General features: G+C 39.7%; 2 protein-coding genes and 1 pseudogene across 2 annotated transcripts; 2 read left to right on the forward strand and 1 right to left on the reverse strand.

Annotated features, from left to right (window-relative positions):
• The first annotated feature begins 4591 nt into the window (after positions 1-4591).
• On the forward strand, positions 4592-8932 carry LOC104099584 (GDSL esterase/lipase At5g03980-like; annotated as a pseudogene).
• Positions 8933-10244: 1312 nt separating this feature from the next.
• On the forward strand, positions 10245-11065 carry LOC117272970 (uncharacterized). Its single transcript, XM_033657020.2, has 2 exons — positions 10245-10540; positions 10633-11065. Exons 1-2 carry the CDS (start codon positions 10245-10247, stop codon positions 11063-11065), a joined length of 729 nt encoding a protein of 242 aa, XP_033512911.2.
• A 6768-nt stretch (positions 11066-17833) lies between these two features.
• Positions 17834-19189, reverse strand: LOC104099593 (uncharacterized). The gene is made up of 2 exons (XM_070194036.1): positions 18877-19189; positions 17834-18678 (listed from the first exon to the last, which is right to left on the reverse strand). The coding sequence occupies exons 1-2, from the start codon at positions 19187-19189 to the stop codon at positions 17834-17836; spliced, it is 1158 nt and encodes a 385-aa protein (XP_070050137.1).
• Between the last annotated feature and the right edge of the window lie 3561 nt (positions 19190-22750).

Raw genomic sequence — 22750 nt, forward strand, 5'->3', positions numbered from 1 at the left:
GCAAGAGTGCGGCCACACTCAGAATTACACAACCGCACAACCTCCACAGGGGCATATTTGTCAGATATTTTCAGCTTAGTATACATAGAACCTTTTGTCTTTTTTAGGGGATGTTATGTTTTGTATGAGCACCTGAGATGGCTGACTTTTCTGTTTTCGAAAATTTTGTACTAGATTCACTTCTTAACATTAGATTTTCATTCCATAAATTAATATTATGGATTTTATCTTCATTTCATCTTTAATTTTTGTTATTTCCACGAGTAGCTAAACCCATAGCTAGGGTTGTGACACAACCCTAGTGTGAGTATTTAATTGGTATTTAATTTTAGGGCTTGAATGTGAATAGGTTAGTTAAATTTAGCCTAGTTCTTGATAGAACTCAAGAATTAATGGTTGCAAACATTAATTCATGCCTTTATGACTTAGTCTCTACTTGAGAAAGAGGGACTAAGTCTAGGAAAACTAGGCTGACAAGGAATTGGGGTGAACTCAAGAAACTGATAGCCCCAATTAAAGGGTTAAACCTAGAGATAGTAATACACAACTTGAGCTAATATCACTTGATTTGCATGAATACCCATTTGGACTTGAGAAAGCCAAATTGGGCAAAATCACTCAAACTACCGAGAGGTATAGAGTGAGTACCCGGGTGTGATAGCTATATTACAATCCCAACTAATCAAGCTTGCCCTAGATTTTACTACCCGTTAGATATCCAGCTAGGTAGAAGTCACTACCCTAGTCTCTTTAAATATTTGAAAAACAACAACAAAAATATTGTCCTTAGTTTCAATTATTGCAATCTTTAGAGTAAATTAGAAGTAGAAATCAAACCCAAACTTGTGGAAGTATAATTAGATTTAAAACCCGCATCTAGCTTTGATATAAACCTAATTTCAAACATTAACTCCTTGTGGATTCGATCCCGACCTAGTTGGGTTAAAACTGCATCGACCACCCTCGCTACTCAATAGTAGTGTAGGCTTGGGCCCGATCACAATCCAGCTTTACTGCTTTCTTTTATTTTATTTTTTTTATTGTATTATTTTTGTAATGTCGATTTTTGATTTTCTAGGAGCATGGAAAGTAAAGCTATTGGAAGGATGAAACAGCAAACTAGATGGTTGGAACTAAGTGTGAGGTACCCGCACAAAGGACCAGGCCTGGGAGCAGTCTGAGTACCCCATGAGCTGCTAGTGCTTCGGTCTTTGGCGTATGAGGAAGTTTCTTTTACCCTCTTATTAGTACAGTGTGCATTGGGGACAATGCACAATTTTAAGTATGGGGTGAGGAGATTGTTTGGGTGACTTTCTATGCTATTTTAGCTATATTATTTTAATTGAATAATGCTTCTTTAGAAAAATGGAAAAAGATTGGACTTTTCCCTACGATGGATATCCTAGACAATTTTCTTGAAGGTTTAAAGTCTGACAAAAAAATATATATATTAATAAAATAGAAAAATCCAAAAATATTTCTTTTATTTTTGTAGGTAGTAATAATCCCCCGTAATTTTTCTTTGTGTCTCGGTTCTTTTCCATGGGATGTAGTTTGAACCGGGTCATAATTTTTTATTTTTAGAGTAGAATAGGATTTAGGGAATAAAAGAAGGCAGATGAAATTTCTAGGAGCTTTTTGACTTGTTTGATAGTAGCATATTTAGGCTATAGCATATGTATTATCTTCCCTATAGTTTGAAATTGCTTATGATGCCTTATTGAGTTAGATAGCATGTCTATTGACGCCTATGTCTCATTTTCTTAGCTCGTGTTCACTTTGTGCTTAATGCTTAATATTTTGTAGCTCCGTCAATACTCTTATTATTTGAGAATCGAAATGAAACCGTCCTTAGAGAGTCATGTGCCATATGTGGTGAGATATTCTTGTGTAGTCCATGCCATTGTATTAGAGTCTAGAACTTGCCCGACATGTGAGTTGAAGCGAAATTTTAGGTTTTGCTCGGTTTGAAAAATAATTTTAGGCTTTCTTTGATCTTTTTGAGCTTAATGCTTACCACAAATAAAAATTATCCCTAGTCAACCTTTTGAGCCTATAAACTTTTATTTGGCAACCACATTACAAGACTATACCCCTTTGTTTTTAATTGTCATTGTTTTGATCCTTGTACCTCTTAAAGCACTTTAATTATAAAATGAGCGCTAGAAGAAGTAAGGAGGGAATTTTAGTGGAACCAATGAAAGAGAAAAGGTGCATGTTTTTGCAAAAGAATACACTACTAGCGGGAGTCGCAAAGGAGAGAAAAATTGCAAAAAAAAGGGAAAACAAAAATATATGTAGACGAATAAATTGATATATTATCCTTGCTAGTAGGTATGAAGTAAAGTAGTGCTTAAAGAAAAAAAAGGGAAAGCTCTTGGGATGACATTGTTTGTGAAATTGCAGTTGGGTTGAAGAAAAATGAGCTTAAAGTTAATTTTGTGATGTGTTAAAGTACTTAAGAGGGTTAGTCACTATTCCTAAATTTATCATGCCCGTCCTTTAGCCTACATTATAATCATAAAAAGTCCTAATTGATTTCAGATCAAGCAAGCCTACATTAGTAGAGGTTTACATAATGGGCAAGCCTGTGGCACTCTGTGTATGCATGTGACTTCTTTGTGAGAGTGAGGAATTTCTTTGATTTATCCGAGTCCTTAAAAAATATTTGAGCATTTGATTCGAGTGTGTGGATTCGACTTACTCTATTATTCTTGTTGTGAGGGCATATGATTTTGCGAGGGATATGTGACGTTATTAAATTTCTCTATGATGTTAAGTGTTCAAGCCATGAATGCATTGTGATACTGAGTCGGTTTGTAAGACTAGGATTGTTATAAGCATGTTGTCTTGTTGTTGAATAAATTTTGAAGTATGGCATAGAGTAAAGGGAAGTGTGTATTGAAGGCATATGCTAAAGTTTAATTGTTGCTATCAACCATAGTCATAGGTATGGTGTGCTTCGGATGTGCTAAAAGAAAATAAAGTGCTCAAGGTTAGTGTGAATTGGTGGTTGACTCGAGGACGAGCAACATTTAAGTGTGGGGTGGTGATGTTAGGCCAAAATGTTATACTTTTAGTACATTACACGCCCTATATTTTGTTGGTTTAGTGATTAATTATGCAACGTTTGAGCTAAATTGTGTTGTTTTATGTGTAGGAACATCAGAAGAAATAGTCGAATAAAAGTTGCACAAAAAAAGGACAAAAATGTAAAAAAAAAGAGCGCAAAATCATCAAGTACCCAAATTGTGCTACAGACCAGGCTTCGCGAGGTCTATAGCCAGGTTGACCACGCTATAGACCAGGCTTCGCGAGGTCTATAGCCAGGTTGACTGCGGTATAGACCAGGCTTCGCGAGATCTATAGCTAGGTTAACCACGCTATAGACCAGGCTTCGCGAGGTCTATAGCCATCTTGACCGCACTACATACCAAGTTTCGCGAGGTCTATAGCCCGGTAATTAAAAGTCGCGGGGTTAAAAGACTCCGATCCGAATTTGGACTCAAGGACTTCAACCCTAGCCTATAAATACTCCCTAAACATGTCTGAACGGGGGAGAGCTATTTTTAGGGAAGATTCAACCAAAGGGGACATTTTTGGAGATGGGATTTCGACCTAAGAAGGAAAGAACACACCAGGAGCAAGGCAAATAATTCTTCTATGAGTTTTTCACTTCCTTCTTCCTATTTTCATTATTGGTTATGAATTCTAGTATTATAGTTTTGCATACTATTATGAATAGCGAATTTGTTATCTAGAGTTTTGATAGAACCTTTTGTAGGACAAATTCTTGTTATGTTTTTATATAATTGAGTCGTTGGATTTCTCTACTTGTTCAACTACGTGTTTATTGTTGTTGATTTAATGGCCATCAATTAACTGTGCTTATTTAGTGTGTATTGCTTGGAAAAGGGTACATATTTAGGTAGTTATTGAACAACATCACTCCTAACGTATGTGATAAATCAATACGGAGGGTTTAAAGGTGGGACTAGGAATAGCGAAACCTTGGTGCGATCCTAATGAGCAGTGAATTAGAGCCAGCTAGCATAGTTCGGAAGAATACGTCTAGTAAATTGTGGTAGTTACTCAGAAGAGAGTTATGACACCCAAAGTACCCCACGATCGGTAGAGAATACTTAGGCAAAATTACAGAAGACGTAGCGGGAAGGATTCCGAAAATTGGGAAAATCATAACTCTAGACCTCCTTAGTCTTGTCTCAAATTTCATCCTTGTTAGTTGATAATTTTATTGCTTTATAATAGTTGTTAGTTAATTAGTTAGAAATAAACATTATAATCTCTGTAATTAGGAAATTATTTGGACTTGTGTTTCTTAGCAATATTGAACAAATGTAGCTAAACCTTAGTTCTCTGTGAGATTCGACTTCGGACTTATAAACCGGATTATATTTGTAACAACCGCTTAGTCCTTTTTATAAGGCATAGTTGGGCGTGATCAGTTTTTAGGCTACTTATTTGTATTAAGATATTAATTGCTAATGTTTAATTTACCTTGGATAGTATTGTGTAATACTTTTTACACTATCAATGCGTGGAACTTAAATTCTAAAAATCTATGTACGAAATGGAAAAAGGTGTTTTCGCTGCATTGGAATCTGGTCTTCCTTTCCCTAATCCTTACTTGCTTCGAAGTGCAAATTTACACATGGTGTGAATTTTGCAGTAGCAGGAGCTACGTACTGCTTTACCTGCTTCAATCTTGACAAAGAAAAAGATTGTCGATTGGGAGACAGATAGTTCATTAAATGTGCAACTTGATTGGATGTCTTCTCATTTCAAAACCACCTTCTGCTCAAGAAGCTAATTATTTTGAGAGCGGGTATACAGTGTTATTTTCTCTTAACGGAAAGTAGCATTAACTTTTGTGTTTTAATTGTCCTGCTAGATTGCCAAGAAAATCTAAAGAACTAGATCTCTTTTCCTAGTTGGAGAAATAGGAGGAGACGATCTCAACGGAGTGGGCATCTTGGTGGATAGGGAACTTAGAGAGTCTGTGGTTGAGGCTAGATGAGTGAATGATAGATTGATGATTATTAAGTTGGTGGTTGGAAAGTGCACCCTAAACGTCGTTAGCGCCTATGCACCATATGTGGGCCTAGATGGTTTCTGGGAGGGATTAGATGAGATTGTGCGCCAGGTTCTGCCTGCCAAGAAGTTATTCATAGGAGGGGATTTCAATGGGCATATTGGGTCGACCGTTGGTGGTTAGGGCGAGGTGCATGAAGGCTTTGGTTTTGTGGAAAGGAACGGAGGAGGTACATCGTTGTTGGACTTCGCTAAGGCTTTTGGGTTGGTGATTGCAAACTCTAGCTTTCGGAAGAGGGAGGGGCATTTGGTTACTTTTCAAAATAGGGTGGCGAAGACTCAGATTGACTATCTCCTCCTCAGGAGGTGTGATAGAGGGTTGTGCAAGGATTGCAAGGTAATTCCGGGTGAGATACTCGCGACGCAGCGTAGGCTCTTGGTAATGGACGTTGGTATTATATTAAAGAGGAGGAAAGGTCTACTCGAGGAAGACCAAGAATCAGGTAGGGAGCCTTAATTAAGGATAAAGCCCAAGAGTTGGAGGGCAGTTGTCGGCTATGGGAGCTTGAAGGAGCAGTGGTGACGCGGGCACTATGTGATCAGCGACAGCAGACTGTATTAGGGAGGTTACGAGAGAGGTGTTAGGGGTCTCGACGGGCGTCTCTGGTGGGCACAAAGGAGACTGGTGGTGGAATGAAGTGGTCTAAGGTAAAGTGGAAGTGAAGAAGGCGGCGTACCTAAAGTTAGTGGGGAGCATAGGTGAGGAAGAGAGGGGAGTGTGCATGGAGAGGTATAAGGCAGCTAGGAATGAGGTTAAGCTGGCGGTCACGGAGGCTAAGACTGCGGCTTATGGTCGTATGTATGAGGAATTAGGGAAAAAGATGGGGAGAAGAGTTATTCCGAATGGCCAAGTTGAGAGAGAGGAAGGCTCGGGATTTGGACCAAGTGAGATGCATCAAGGACGAAGATGGTAGAGTATTGATGGAAGATGCCCAGATTAAGAGGAGATGGCAGACTTACTTTCATAAACTTCTGAATGAAGAAGGGGATCGGGATATTGTGCTAGGTGAATTGGAACATTCCGAGAGTCACCGTAACTTTGGGTACTGCATGCGTATCGAGGTTGAGGAGGTCGTGGGAGCTATGCGTAAGATTAGTAGGGGGTAGAGCGACCGGGCCAGACGAGATTCTCGTGGAATTTTGGAAGTGTGTGGGAAGAGCAGGTTTGGAGTGGTTGACTAGGTTGTTTAATGTTATTTTTAAGGAGAAGAGGATGTCGGATGAGTGGAGGTGGAGTACGGTGGTTCCATTGTATAAGAACAAAGGTGATATCCAGAGTTGTAATAATTATAGGGGTATCAAATTACTGAGTCATACCATGAAAGTGTGGGAGAGGGTGGTTGAAGCGAGGGTGAGGATGACAGTGTTTGTATCTGACAACCAGTTCGGGTTCATGCCGGGTCGTTCGACTACAGAAGCTATACACCTTGTTAGAAGGTTGGTGGAACTGTACAGAGAGAGGAAGAGGGATCTGCACATGGTGTTTATTGACCTAGAGAAAGTGTATGACAAGGTTTCTAGAAAAGTTCTCTAGAGATGCCTGGAGGCAAAAGGTGTGTCGGTTCCCTACATTATGGCGATTAAGGACATGTATGATGGGGCTAAGACTCGGGTTAGGACAGTAGGAGGCGACTCTGATCATTTTTCGGTTGTAATGGGGTTACACCAAGGTTCTGCGCTCATCCCGTTCTTATTCTCCCTGGTGATGGACGCGTTAACAAACCATATTCAAGGGATGTGCCATGGTGCATGCTATTCGCCGATGACATAGTTCTGATTGATGAGTCGCGAGCCGGTGTTAACAAGAGGCTGGAGGTTTGGAGACAGACTCTTGAGTCTAAGGGTTTCAAGCTGAGCAGGACGAAGACAGAATACCTGGAGTGTAAGTTCAGCGTTGAGCCAGGTGAAGTGGGCGTGGATGTGAGGCTTAATTCCCAGGTCATCCCGAGTATAGGCAGCGGCAAGTACCTTGGTTCGGTTATCCAGGGGGGAGGGAAAATCGATGAGGATATCCACCGTATTGGGGTAGGATGGATGAAGTGGAGGTTAGCATCTGGAGTCCTGTGTGACAAGAGAGTGCCACTGATACTCAAAGATAAGTTCTATAAAGCGGTGGTTAGACCGGCCATGATGTATGGAGCTGAGTGTTGGCCCGTTAAGACCTCACATATCCAAAAGATGAAAGTAGCAGAAATGAGGATGTTGCGGTGGATGTGCGGGCACACTAGGATAGATAAGATTAGGAATGATAATATTCGGGAGAAGGTGCACGTGGCTCCCATTGATGACAAGATGCGGGAAGCGAGGCTTAGATGGTTCGGATATGTTCAGAGGAGAAGCCCAAATGCTCCGGTACGGAAGTGTGAGAGGCTGGTTGTGGAGGGCACGAGAAGAGGTAGAGAGACGCCGAAGAAGTATTGGGGAGATGTGATCATGCAGGATATGGCGAGGCTCCAGATTTCCGAGGACATGACACTTGATAGGAAGATGTGTAGGTCGAGTATTAGGGTTGTAGATTAGGAGGTAGTTGAGTCGTGCCTTACTTCGTACCATTGTGGGACTAGCCATGTAGGGTTTTTGTCTAAGATAGCTAGTGGCAATGTTGTGTCTTACTATTTCGTTTTTTAGTGCAGGTTCTATTTACTAGCTATCGCTTTTACTTTGCATCTTTCTTCTGGATTTCATGGTGTTCCTATTTTTCTTATGATTGCCGTGGTGATACTAATATTGTCTCTCTTTACTTTGCATCTTTCTTCTGGATTTCATGGTGTTCCTATTTTTCCTATGATTGTTGTGGTGTTACTAATATTGTCTACTTTTGTCCTTTTGTCTTTTTATTTTCTGAAGCCGAGGGTCTTTCGGAAACAGCCTCTCTACTCCTTCGGGGTAGGGGTAAGGTCTGCATACACACTACCCTCTTCAGACCCCATTAATGGGATTTTACTGGGTTGTTATTGTTGTTGTTGTTGTTGAAACGGTGGAAGAGTTGAGAATCATGGTCCCAGAAATCATTAAGACCATAATTAATGCTGTTAAAGTGAGTTTGCTTTCACTTTAATTTTGGGTTAGCCTTTAAATTATTAGTAAATGGTTCTTGTATTTGAATATAGCTTTACATTTTACAATGACTACATTTGTAGACGACGAAAGGTTTTCTAGTTACCACTTTAATTTCTTGACTATTTTCTTTTGTTGAAATTCCTAATGAATTCAGAGAGTCATTGGTTTTGGGCAACTCGAATTGTAGTCCCAGGCAATTTTCCAATTGGTTGTTTACCAATTTAGCTAGCGCAATTCATAACCAACAACACAACTGCCTACGATGAATATCATTGCTTGAACGATTTAAATAATTTGGCAATCTTCTACAATCATCAACTTGCAACAAGCCATTGATGACCTGAAGAAAGAGTATCCAAACATTACACTGATTTATGGTGACTACTACAATGCCTATTTGTAGCTTTTACAAAATGCTGCTAGTCTTGGCAAGTGCTCAATAATCAGTTTGTTATTATATCTTTTTACTATAAGTGGCAAATTAAGTTAAGAAAGGCATATGCATTTACAAACTTCATCTTGATTGAAATACATTGCAGGATTTGACAAAAACTTATTACAGAAAACTTGTTGTGGATTAGTAGATTATAATTATGACGCAAGTGCAATGTGTGGAGCTCCAGGAGTTGTAGCGTGCGCTGACCCTAATGTTCACATCAGTTGGGACGGAATTCATTCGACACAAGCAGCATATAAATTGTTGGCAAGATGGCTAATTGATGACCTCCAATTCTTACCCAAACTTAAATGTCAAGTTTAACTTCTTACTTATTGTTAGCATATTCAAACAAGCTCTCCTTCATTTTTTTCTACTACTAGTTACGGGCTAGCCAAGCTTGAATGTAGAAACTGGTGTGGGAGCATTCTGTATTCTTCGAAATATTAAGCATTATAAACACAACAGATTGACCTAGTAATTAATGATCCACTAGAAGAGTCCCTAGTTGTAATAATATTTATATAAAATATTATCTTTTGAAGGGAAAAAAAGGAAGTTATTAGTGATCCACTTCGTCGTTGCATAAACAGAACGAAGTTGATGACCCAGATGGATATAATCAATTTCATGCAACCGATGTTAATTAAAACTATGAAGTTATTCATAATTAGCTTACAGTAAATGATATGGCAATGATATTAAAACATGACTTAATTAATTTAAGTTAGCTAGCATTATAAATCAACATTATTATTATTATTATTATTATTATTATTATTATTATTATTATTATAAGCAGGGGCGGACCCACATGGAGTCAAGAAGGTTCATCGCAAAATAATACCGTGTATGTAGGTATATTTTTTCTGTCTTCGAAAACGTAATGGTATAAAGATTATTTTGAACCCACTTTTAACAAGTAAATTGCCTAGCCTGTTGGTAAAGAGGGTTCAAATTTTCCACATGGTCTTGAGTTCAAAACCAATCAGTTGCATATGCCCTCTATTTTTGATTTTTTTTAATATAGGTCTCTTTTCCCATAAAAACGACAAAGGGCTTCATCAGGTAATCAATAACAATAAGAACCATTTCTAGTATTCATTCCTCTTTTGCATAAAGATTTAATCCCAATAAATTTCCTTCACCTCTATGTGCTTTCTTCTCTTTGTCGTAGTTCAATTTCAAAGAACATTGCTTCATAGTCGTCTCTACCATTAGCCATAAGCTACTGTCGCTTCTCGAATCTCGTTGGGTCGCCTCTCTCCGTCTCTCACCGTCAGCCCGTCAATTGTCACTATTAGGTTTTTCACTTGCTTATATTGCAGATTTTTATAATTTATGCTTTGAAAAAAAATTCAGATTGTTTTAATGGGTTTTGGCTGAGAAACTCAATTTCAATTTGAGATATTCTATGTTAAATATTTTTTTTTAATATAATTTTTAATCTTAATGAAAAATAGGAAAAGGTGAGAAATTGAGAGTAATAAATTTGCTTATATTGAGAAGTTAAGCACCTTTTCTCTTTAGTTATGGAAAATCTCAGATTGTTGTTGTTGGTTTTGAGTGAGAAATTCTTTTTCGGTTTGAATATGCGTATACGTACACATTTGAGGTTGCTTTCATGTTGTACCTAATGAGAGATGTTTTGGGGATCACAAATGAGCTTAATACATCCTTACAAAAAAAGGAGCAAGATATTGCAAATACTATTCGACTTGTTGAAGTGGCAAAGAAACGGTTGCAAAAGCTAAGAGAAGAAGAATGTGATTCACTTATTGATAAGGTGTCTGCATTTTGTGTCAAGTATAATATTTTAATACCAAACTTTAATGACTTCTATGTTAACTCCGGAAGATCTCAACGTAAAGTTGCTGATTATACTATTTTACATCACTATCGTGTTGATATATTTTTTAAGATTATTGATTGGCAAGTTCAAGAACTCAATGCTCGTTTTAATGAGGTGACAACGAACTTGCTTGTTGAGTAGCTTGCTTAAATCCAGTTGATTCATTTTTCAGTTTTGACATAAATAAGATATTGATGATGGCTGAATTGTATCCTGACGATTTTGATGAAAATATAATGGTTACGCTCAAGAATCAACATGAAACTTATATTGTTGATATTCGTGATGTTGATGAAAGGTTCTCAAATCTACAAGGACTTGTTGATCTTTCTGAAATACTAGTTAAGACAAAGAAGCATTTAAATTATCCATTTGTATTTTGCCTTGTGAAATTTGCTTTGCTTCTACCAGTTGCCACTGCTACAGTTGAAAGAACTTTTTCGGTGATGAAGTTGATCAAGAGTGAATTGCGAAATCGAATGAATGACGAATTCATGAGCGGTTGTTTGGTACCTTATGTAGAAAGAAAAATATTTAACATTATTTCTGATGAGACTATTGTGAATACGTTTCAGGAAATGAAAACTCGTAGAGGACAGTTGTAATAATATATTTTATTAATATATAGTTTTTGTTGACCTCTTTGTATATTTGCTTCTTTGCATTGTGAACCCGCTTGATAAAAATTCTGGGTCCGCCACTAATTATAAGGAATCAAAGGTATACCGGGAATAACAGGCTGATGACTCTCAAGAGCTCTAATCGACGAAGTCATCTCGATGTCGACTCATCATATCTCGGATTGAAGAAGATCCCAAGGGCTCGGTTGTTTGCCGATTCAAGTGGTGCATTCCGTGGACCGCTGTCCTAATGACAATTCATGAACCCTTCAAATTCCTCAGGCAGTTTGAGACAAATTCATAATAAGAATATATAAGCTAACACAACGAAGCCTGAACATTGATAAGTCCTTTTTTTTTAAAACCATTACACATAGAAGTCCTTAACGGACTGGACAGAGACATAACTGGACTGACTCTACTACATCTTGAGCTAGTGGAAGCAGAATTGTTCTAACATGGCCAAATTATTGATAACATTGACACTAGTTACTACTAGTACTATTCCTAGTTGTAGTAACACCATTAAGATCTAATTGAATTAGATGTTTTACGGATTCTGGCATTTCAAAATATATTACTGAAAAGTTGACATTGGCCTGGTTGGACGCCTACTTTGTCGTACCAATTGGCCTGGTTGGACGCCTATATTCTCTTTTTCCACTAGTATCTCAGTTAGCACATTGTCGTACCAATTGCAAGGTTCAATATCTATCATAGTCTTGCTTGAACCGGTAGAAACATACTCCCTCTGTTTCAATTTATGTGAACCCATTTGACTGAGCATAGAGTTTAAGAAAAGAAAGAAGACTTTTAAACTTGTGGTGTAGAATGAGGCACATATATTTTGTGTGGCTATAAATCATTACATAAATGTAAATTGTTTCCAAATAAGAAAAGAGGTCATTCTTTTTTACACGAACTAAAAAGGAAATAGGTTCACATAAATTAAAACGGAGGGAGTATTATTTTTCCCATATGCAGTGGGAAATAAGTTAATTGTTACACGAATTAAAGACCCAAAAAGGAAATAGGTACGCGAACAAAAGAAGACAGATCTAGTTAGGGATAGCAATTATTTGAACGCACACTCAAACATTGACATGGTGATGTTTTCACACAAACAAGAGGTACATTTTTGCAGTAAGCAGCAAAGCGAACTGCAATATTTGCCATCTTTAGCTAGCTAGTTGATCACGCCCAACTATGCTTAATAAAAAGGATTAAGCGGTCGTTGCAAATATATTCCGGTTAATAAGTCCGGAGTCGAATCCCACAGGGAATTAACCTATTAAGCACAACTACTAGACTCGCATAAATTCACGCAATCAATATTCAGAAATATTTAAATAACAAATTGGATGATTACTACTAAAGATCTAGTTATGAAAATGCAATAATTAAAAACTAACTACGAACAGGTTGTAGACAAGATTTGGAATGATCTAAGGTTCTGATTTCTTTTATTGTCGGACTCCTTTTCGCTACGTTTCCTATAAATTTGCCTAAGTTTTCTCTACCGATCATGAGCTCTCTGAGTGTCGTAATTCTCTCCTTAGTAACTACCACAATTTACTAGACATATTCTTCCGAATTACGCTAGTTAGCACTAAGTTACAGCTCACTCGGATCGCACCAAGGTTCCGTTATTCCTAATCCCACCTTTAAACCTCCCGTATTGATCCCTCATATACGTTAGGAGTGATATTGTTCAACAACTACCTAAATATGCACTTTATTCCAAGTAATACATACTAACTAGGCACTGTCGATTGAGAGCACTTCAACCAACCACAATAATAACGTAGTTGAACAAATAGAGAAAATACTACGGCAAATCTATATTAACGTAACAAGAAAATCATCCTCCAATAGGTTCCATCAAAAACCTAGATTAGGAGTTTAGCTAAACATACTCATAGTAACAATATCCCAAGTATTTTACGTAAATAAATTACAAAGTAAAGATGAAGGAATGTAGAAATCGATGATTCTATCTCCCAACTGGTGTTCCACGAGCTATTCTTGTCTCCGGTCGCAAAAACTCCCCAAAAGTAGTGTTTTGTGTCTATTTATATGTGTAGAAAAAGACCTAAACGATATAAGCCAAGTACTAGTCAAAACAGGAGACGAAATAAGCCTTCAAAATCCGAATCAGGCTCGCCTCAGACCGTGCCTCGCGAGGCACAACGCGAGATGCACCTCGCCCCAGACCATGCGACGCCTACTCCCACGCGAGCTCAACCTCGCCTTATCCCTCGCGTCGCTTGCTCCCACGCGAGCTCAAAGGCTTGTCTCGCCAGCTTCCACTCGAGCTCAGGTGCTAGCCTCGCCAGCTTCTTCATCTTTTCACTACTCAATTCATTCTTTCTTCTTTCCATTGTTTTCGAGCACACTTATTACTTCAAATATTCCTTTTGCTCTAATTTCACCTCCATTGTACCTACACATAAAATAGACTCCATTACGTGCAAATAAAGTGTAATTTAATATTAAAGCACATAAAATATAAGGTAAATAATGTACTAAAATATGGAATTATAGCCACACATCAATACCCCACACTTAAACAGTGCTCGTCCTCGAGCAATCAAACTACACTTATAGTCACGACCTTTTTAAGCAATTCTCTTAACTCATCACACCAAGAATCTTTAAAATATACTAAGCACAAAGGTGTAACATGCTCACCTCAAGATTTGACTCACAAATGCCATGCATTATTCACAATTCACTTACTTACTCTAACATGGAGGTCAATGACATTACCTTTCCGTCATGAATCACATACCCTCACACAACAAAAGAGATTAGTTCCACACATAATAAATTTTTAAGACCGTAGGAACTCAAGATGGGACGAATTCACTTCTTTCATAAGTAACATTCATATGCCACAAATGATGCACCATAGGCTTGCCCGTAGTATAATACTCTACTAATCGAGCTCATTCAATCTAGGATGAAGTAGGACTTTAATTGGTTGTAATGTAGGCTGCGGGTCGGGTAGGATACATTTGGATATGAGTGAATATACCTCCCTTAAGTACTTTAATACATATACCTTAACACTCAAGCCCATATTTATGTCAAACCAAAACTACACCTTTACTTCAATGTATATTACCCCATACTCCTTTAAGCACAATTACATCACTAGCCACCACCATCAAGATTTATTTTTCATACAATACAACTATATGTATATTTTTTCTTTTTCTTTAAATCCAAGTGACTTTTATTGATATATTTTTTTTTTCTTTTCAAAACGGTGCACCTTTCTCCTTATTCCATTTGTTCCACTCAAAAGTCAAACCACCACCCCACACTTTAGCTTTTACATAATTCATCACAACTCAAGTGCTCATGAGAGGTGACAAGGTTCAAATATATGGTCAATTTAAACAAAGGGTAAGGCTTGTAATGTGGTTACCAAAGAAATAAGATTACAGGCTTAAAGGGGTTAACTACGTTATATGACATTTAGGCGGGTAAACTGTATATATCTGGCTCAACAAAGAAATGCCTATATCACTTTCCACACTGAACAAGACTACTATTTTGATTCGCACACACACGGGGCAAGTTCTAGACATCAACTGCAATGCACAAAATACATGCAAATCTCACACAGACATGGCACATAACTCACTCAGGATTGATTTTATCATGACACTCCAGTCAAAGCAGTTAAGCAAATTTAAGAATCTATGATTTAAGGTACTTATACTAGAGTCAAAATCTGAGCCTAAGCGTCATAACTAGAGTACTCACTATTCTCAAGGCATAACATAGTCAAGAGATATCGCTGCAATTCAATTCATAGCCCAGTGGTTTCTACTCCTAAAAATTAAAACTAACTACACCCGGTTCAACTAAAAATGCTTGGGAAAGAATCGTGACCCAAAGAAAAACCAAGGGGGAATTACTACACTACCTACAAGAAAATCTTTTTGATTTTTTTTTCTTTAGACTTAATTCTCTTAAGAAAACTGTCTAAGAGATCCATCGTCGGGAAGAGTCCAATTTGTTTCTACTTGGCAAGACGACACTACATATTTTTATCATTTTTTTTTATAAAAGGCTAAGACGACACTAACTAAAACAAAATTAGTACATTATAACAAAAACAAATAACTAAAACAAGACTAATATTTTCAAGTTACCACCCCACACTTATTTTTCATGCAATGTCCTCAGTGCATACACAAACTGACAAAACCTTGAAAATAATGAGTAGGGTGTAGGAAAACTCCCTGATCAAGCCTCGTCATCGCATTCATCCTCAAAGGCTGCCCATTCCTCATATTCTGCTTCCTCATCATCATCATCATCTAACTGCTCCGTCTCGGCCTCGGACTGCTCAGGTGTGTTAACATTCTCATCCTCTAGGAGTCTGTAGCCATCACCAAGCCCAACCAGTTGTTGAGCATGAGCATTGAGCGGTAAACGCTCCTCCAATATGGCCCTCTCCTCTGTAGTGGCCTAACGTCCCCCAATCCTAAGCTGCAAGTCCATCATCCCATAAAAATGGGCCATAAATCCGTCATCGCTAGCATTGCTCTCAGCACATGTCATTGATGGCATAGCAGTCTCCTCCTTAACCCGGACACTTGTAATATCCATTAGTCGTAGGGTCTGATCAATGATGTGATCGAAAGCTTTCTCCTCCTCCACCTTTTCCTGTCTCAAGTACTGCGTTAACATGTTTGCAAAGGGCATTCGATCAATTCTCATACTAATTCTCACTTGGGTCATCTGGTAGCGGATCAAATGACCCGTATTCACCTTCTAACCCGTCTTGAGGAAATATTGCACACACGTCCTCTCACGGCTAATAAGTGTGTCATGATTGCAAGGTAGGAGCCGTGTGTTAATCAGTATCATCCATACTTGAGCCTCTGCCCTCATTTTCTTCTTAGGGAATTTCTTGTGCCGATTTGTTTTCTTATCCCGAACCCAAGCTGCCACAGAATTGACACCACAAATAGTGTGTCTCAACTCTTGATATGTAGGACGGGCGATGAAGTAGTCCAATGGATCCTGAGGAACATCCGGAGCACCTAAGAAATTACATATTGCCGTAGCTGAAAAATCTATCAACCGTCCACGAATCGACACCAGCTATTCTGGATCCTTTGGATCAAACCCGACATAGAATTCCCGAACCAGATTGAGATTTATATCCCCCTGTATTTTTTAACACATAACTCAACCCCAACTCATTGATGCCTCTCCAAATTGCTTGGTACTTGGCTTGTAGGCGACGCTCATGAATAGCAGCTTCTGGATGTACATGTTTTGGCCTACAACGCCTGTACCAATCCTTAGTGTGTGGGTGTATGCTTTTGAGTCCAAACTCCCGCTGTCCTTTAGGTTGTGGACGAGTGGCTGCTATAGCTTCCATGGCTTGCAGTCCTTCATCTTGACTGAAAGTAGCTTCTCCCATTTTCTCTTCTTCGGGGGAGGTACGAAGGGAGCCTTAGCTTTAGACAGAGCAGTGGATGTGGCTTTGCCTTTGCCGGTGTCTTTTCTTGGAGGCATATTCGTACCTACACAAGTGAGCATGAATCAGTTTAAGATGCATTGCAACATGTCAAAACATGGTCTTGTCACCTCACACTTAAGAGTTTAACACATTATTATCAACAATTTCCGAGGTTACTCAGACTTCACCTCATTGTTTCTTAGTATGAGAATCAAGCAATGGCACACGGGTGCTTCATCCAATTTTGAAGCAGCGAGCTTCCAGTGAGCCACCCCACACTCAAAATTTTTAAAGTGGTGCACGACTATATAGCACTAGTCTTATAGACCTGAAGACTCGGGCTCTAATGGGGACGAAGAATTCCTTTGAGGCATTATGACAAACACTTAGCATGCACTAGTGCCATGGGAGTGCTTGTAGGGGTGAGGGATTGCCTCACCCTTCCAACTCGTCTTGGAAGTTCCGTACTACCACTTGTTTACACAATAGCAACACTATTCCTATGGGGTTCATGGGGTTGGGACACACAAACACATTGTTACAATGAAAAACAACCCCCAAAATTTGTGTCCAATGTCATGCATTCACCCAACTCGAAATTGCCAAAGAATGGAGGTAGAACTCATACCTTAGATGTTTAAGAGGAGGGATTTGCCTTTGAATTGATGTTGCAGGTAAAGGAAAGAGCAGAAGATTGCTTGTCTTCAATGGGGTTGTGAGGGAGGGGGTTTGGCAGAGTTCTTGAGTGTGTTTTGTAAGCACTGAGGTTTGGGCGTTTAGGTTAGATTTTTAAGGGAGGGGGTTAAAAGAAATAAGGGAAAAAATAATTAAAATAACCAAAAATATGCACTTACCTGGCGACGCGAGGTTGCTTCCTCTCTATACCCCTCGCGAGGCAAGCTCAAATGTGAGCTCTTGGGCATGCGGTGCGAGTCCTAACGCAAGATGCACCTCGCTTTTTCCCTCGCGAGGCAAGCTCCCACATGAGCTTTTCATCAGGCGACGCGAGGCTTAACGCCTTGCCCAACTCGTTGAGGACCAGGCGACACGAAGTGCAGTGTACGACTTGCTAAAATTACCTGCAAACATGTTAGTTCCTAAAAACGAACAGAAAAATTTTAACTACACTAAAAATCAACTACGAATTGGGTTGCCTCCTAATGAGTGCCTTAGTTAACGTCACGGCATGACGAATACAACATTACAATGGGTTGCCTCCCATGAACCGCCTGATTTAACATCGCGGCACGATGCATGCAATCGACTTAAGGCTCGCTCAATATTGTTGGCTCTAGAAATTGAGTCACCGATACTACTTTCGTCTCATCCATGCCCAAATAATTTCTCAACCTGTGACCATTGACTCTGAACTTGCAAGAGCCATCTTCTGAAGCAATCTCTACGGCTCCGGTGGGATGAATCTCTAGCACACGAAATGGTCCTGACCATCTTGACTTCAATTTGCCCTGAAACAACCTCAATCTCGAATTGAATAATAGTACCACGTCTCCCGATTTAAAATTTCGCTCAAGAATATTTTTTTCATGCACCAGTTTCATTCTTTCCTTGTATAACCTTGTACTCTCAAAAGCATGGTAATGAAACTCGTCAAGTTCATGCAGCTCTGTGACTCTACTAGTTCCAGCGGCCTCCACGTCCAGATTTAATTGTCGCAACGCCCAGAAGGCTTTATGCTCTAACTCCACCGGCAAGTGACATGCCTTTCCAAACACCAATTTATACGGTGACATACCAATTGGAGTTTTGAATGCAGTGCGGTAAGCCCATAGCGCATCATCCAATTTTCTCGCCCAATCAGTCCGAGTAGCATTTACAGTTTGGGTCAAAACACTCTTGATTTCTCTGTTTGACACCTCGAATTGCCCACTTAGTTGTGGGTGATACATAGTAGCAACTTTATAGCGAATACCATATTGCTCCAACAACTTTGCAAAGGCTCGGTTGCAGAAGTGGGTGCCCTCATAACTGATGATAGCTCTTGGAGTGCCAAATCGGGTGAAGATGTTCTTTCTCAGGAAACCAATAACTGCCTTCGCATCATTTGTTGGAAGTGCCACGGCTTCTACCCATCTCGAGACATAGTCCACCGCTACAAGTATGTACTTGTCATTATATGAACTGACAAATGGTCCCATAAAGTTGATTCCACATACATAGAAGACTTCTACCTCTTGAATTGGGTTCATGGGCATCTCATGTCGATGGGAAATATTCCCCGTCCATTGGCACTTATCACAACTTTACACCCAGAAGTGTGCATATTTAAACAGCATCGGCCAATAAAAACCTGACTCCAACACTTTAGCCGTTGTCCTTACACCTCCAAAATGTCCTTCATATGGTGAAGCATGACATGCCTGCAAAACAGAAGATTGATCTATCTCGGGAATGCATCTCCGGATCATGTTATCAAGACAAATCCTGTAAAAATATGGTTCATCCCAGAAATATATGCGACAATCACGAAAACACTTTTTCTTTTGCACGGAAGACAAGTCATAGGGAACAATACCACTTGCCAAGTAATTTGCAATATTTGCATACCATGGTATAGCCTCGAGGCTCGTTGCTAAGAGTTGTTCATCTGGGAAAGTCTCCATGATCTCCTCCACCTCAACCTTTTTTCCGCTCTTTCAAGCCTGGACAAATGATCAGTAACTTGGTTTTCTGTTCCCTTTCAGTTCCGGATTTCCAAGTCGAACTCTTGTAGCAGTAGCACCCATCGAATTAGGCGCGACTTTGACTCTTTTTTCTCAATTAGGTACCTGAGGGAAGCATGGTAAGTGTAAACAATTACCTTTGAGCCTATCAGGTATGACCTGAATTTATCAAATGCGAACACCACAGCTAGCATCTCTTTCTCTGTCACTGTGTAGTTCAATTGGGTGCCGCTCAAGGTTCTACTTGCATAGTAGATCGGATGCATGACTTTATCTTTTCGCTGCCCAAGAACTGCTCCCACAACATAGTCTCTTGCATCGCATATCATCTCGAAAGGTTGCCCCCAGTCAGGGGCCACTATGATTGATGCAGTCACCAATTTCTTCTTCAATTCCTCAAATGCTACCTTGCAGTCATCAGAAAACACAAAAGGGTGATTTTTTCAAGCAGTTTACACAAGGGGTTAGCAATTTTGGAGAAATCTTTTATAAACCGTCTATAGAAACCGGCGTGGCCAAGGAAACTTCTTATTGCTTTGACGGAAGTGGGGGGTAGTAGCTTTTCTATCACATAAACCTTTGCACGATCCACCTCAATGCCCTTACTTGACACTAGGTGCCCCAAGACTATACCTTCTTGTACCATGAAGTGGCACTTTTCCCAATTGAGCACCAGATTAGTCTCCACACATCTTTTCAGCACTCTTTTCAAATTCTTTAGTCAATCCTCGAATGAGTCTCCCACCGCTGAGAAATCATCCATGAAGACCTCCATTATGTCTTCTACCATATCTGTGAAGATGGCCATCATGCACCTTTGAAATATGGCGGGTGCATTACATAGGCCGAACGACATTCTCCGGAAAGCGTAGACGCCATATAGACAGGTGAATGACGTTTTCTCTCTATCTTCCGAGGAAATAGATATTTGATTATACCCCGAGTATCCATCCAGAAAGCAAAAGTGGACCTCCCAGACAATCTATTTAGCATCTGATCAATGAACGACAAAGAAAAATGGTCTTTTCGGGTGGTCTTGTTCAATCTTCTGTAGTCCATACAAATTCGCCATCCCGTACTGTTCTTTTTGAGATTAGCTCATTGTTCTCGTTTTGCACAACACTCATTCCACCTTTCTTTGGCACACATTGAACTGGGCTAATCCAATTATTGTCGGAGATAGGGAAAATGATTCCCGCATCTAACCACTTTATCATCTACTTTTTCACGACTTCTTTCATGTTTGGGTTCAGCCTTATTTGATGTTCTCTGGAAGGTTTGTGGCCATCTTTCAGTAAAATCTTATGCATACAGAAGGCCGGGCTGATACCCTTAATGTCTACAATAGTCCAACTAATTGCAGTTTTGCACTCTATCAATACCTACAAAAGTTGTTCTTCCTGTAAATCTAACAAACCAGATGAGATAATAACAGGTAAAATAGAGTTGGGTCCCAAGAAAGCATACCTGAGATGAGGTGGTAGTGGTTTCAGTTCCAACTGTGGTGGCTCTTCGATCGATGGATTAGCTAGAGGGGTCTTTCTTTCTTCTAAGTGCAAAGACTCAATTTCGAGCTCTCTTTTTCAGAATCCTTGGCCTTCAAGAGCCAGCACCCACTCCGCCAAGTCCTCTCCATTTAATTCTTCTAAGTTCGTGAGACGGGCTGCTAGAGGGTCTTTAGCATCTAAAGTCTCATCTTCATCCTCCAAAATTACATCCACAGCCTCTATTTGAGAGCAGTTAGCAAATTCACTTGGTCGCCGCATAGACTTCTGCACATTGAATGTTATCTCTTCATCATTCAGTCTCATTTTTAGGTCTCCAGTTTCACAATCAATCAGTGTTCTCCCAGTGGCCAAGAATGGTCTTCCCAAAATTATGGGAATCTCCTCGTCAACCCGGCAGTCCAGAATGACAAAATCTGCTGGAAACACAAACTTTCCAACTTGCACTAGTATATCATCAAGGATACCCGATGGCCTCTTAACTGTCCGGTCAGCTAGCTATAGTAACATGGATGTGGGTCTTGCTCTTCCAATGCCTAACATTTTGTAGATAGCCAAGGGCATCAAGTTTATGCTTGCCCCCAAATCATGCAATGCTTTAGCAAAAGCATAGCTGCCTATTGTGCATGGGATTGTGAAACTCCCTGGGTCTGATAACTTCTCAGCTATGGGTCACGTCACGACAACATTACAGGTCTGGGTTAGGGTAACAGTGGCCAAGTCTTGGAAGTCGAACTTGCGAGACATCAAATCCTTCATCATTTTGGCATACCCAGGGATCTCCCTCAAGGCGTCAATCAGTGGAATATTTACCTGGATTTGTTTCAACATCTCCATGAATTTATTATACTTCTCATCCTTCTGATATTTGGTCAATCTCTGTGGGAATGGTGTTGGAGGTCGCTTCCTTCCTGTGATTTGAGTCTTATCTTGCTCAGGCACTACTTCTACTGTTGTTTATTCTGCTACCTCAGTCTCCTTCGCAACCTCTTTTTCTTTGCTTATTCTCTCTTGTGCATGTTGTATCATCACCTCAGTTAACCCTATTGAATCATCTACCTCAATGGGTACTAGCACAAGTGTTTCAGTTGGTCGGCTTTCGCGAGCAATTTCTTGCTCTAGATCTAGGTCTCTACCATTTCTTAGACTCACTGCCATCAGTTGTTTCGGGCCCTGATCTTTTGGATTAACTTGTGTATCTGTCGATAATGTCCCTTGGGGGCGATTATTCAGAGCCATTGATATCTGTCTTAATTGAATCTCAATACCTTTTATCGCTGATTCATGTGCGTCCACTCTCCCTTGCATTTTACCATTGGACCCAATCAGTTGTTGCAACATTCCTTTAATTTCAGACAACCCATCTTCTTGTATCACTATTTATTGTTGTTGAGGTTGTTGATAGGCTAGCTGCTGATTTTGCTGGTTGTATCCCTGTTGCCTTTGGTACGGCACAACTTGACCCTGTAGTCGCATAGCTCCAGGATTGCTGCTATTATTGTACTGTTGCTGTGCTGGTCTATATTGTTGATTCTGTTGCCCCCAATTCTGACCACCTTGCCTCTATCCTCCATAGTTGGCCACATAGTTCATATCTTCCTAATAGTGTTGGTTGTCACTTTTCGCACTCCAAGAGCATGCATATGGTTGGTTAATGCATGGTGTACATAAGCCCCCATTAGTCGTGTCAACTATGTGTACATGCTGCTTCTGGCCCGATTCAACGATCTTTTTGGTGAGGATACTCATTTGTGTCATCGGAGTGGCTATATTTTTGGCTATGGAGTTGTTTGGGTCCAAAGCCACTGAGTGAACTACATGAGTGATCGTAGAGTCTCTTGTCATCCATCCTGAGTTTTGAGCCATTTTATCAAGTAGGATCTTGCATTCTCTGAATGATTTGCTCAAAAATGCTCCACCTGCTGAAGCATCAGCATTGGCCTTTAAGTTGTCTGCCAATCCCATGTAGAACCTCTGCCCCAACATCTGATCTGGA

Source organism: Nicotiana tomentosiformis, chromosome 1 (genome assembly GCF_000390325.3).
Source record: "Nicotiana tomentosiformis chromosome 1, ASM39032v3, whole genome shotgun sequence".
NCBI classification, from domain to species: domain Eukaryota; kingdom Viridiplantae; phylum Streptophyta; class Magnoliopsida; order Solanales; family Solanaceae; genus Nicotiana; species Nicotiana tomentosiformis.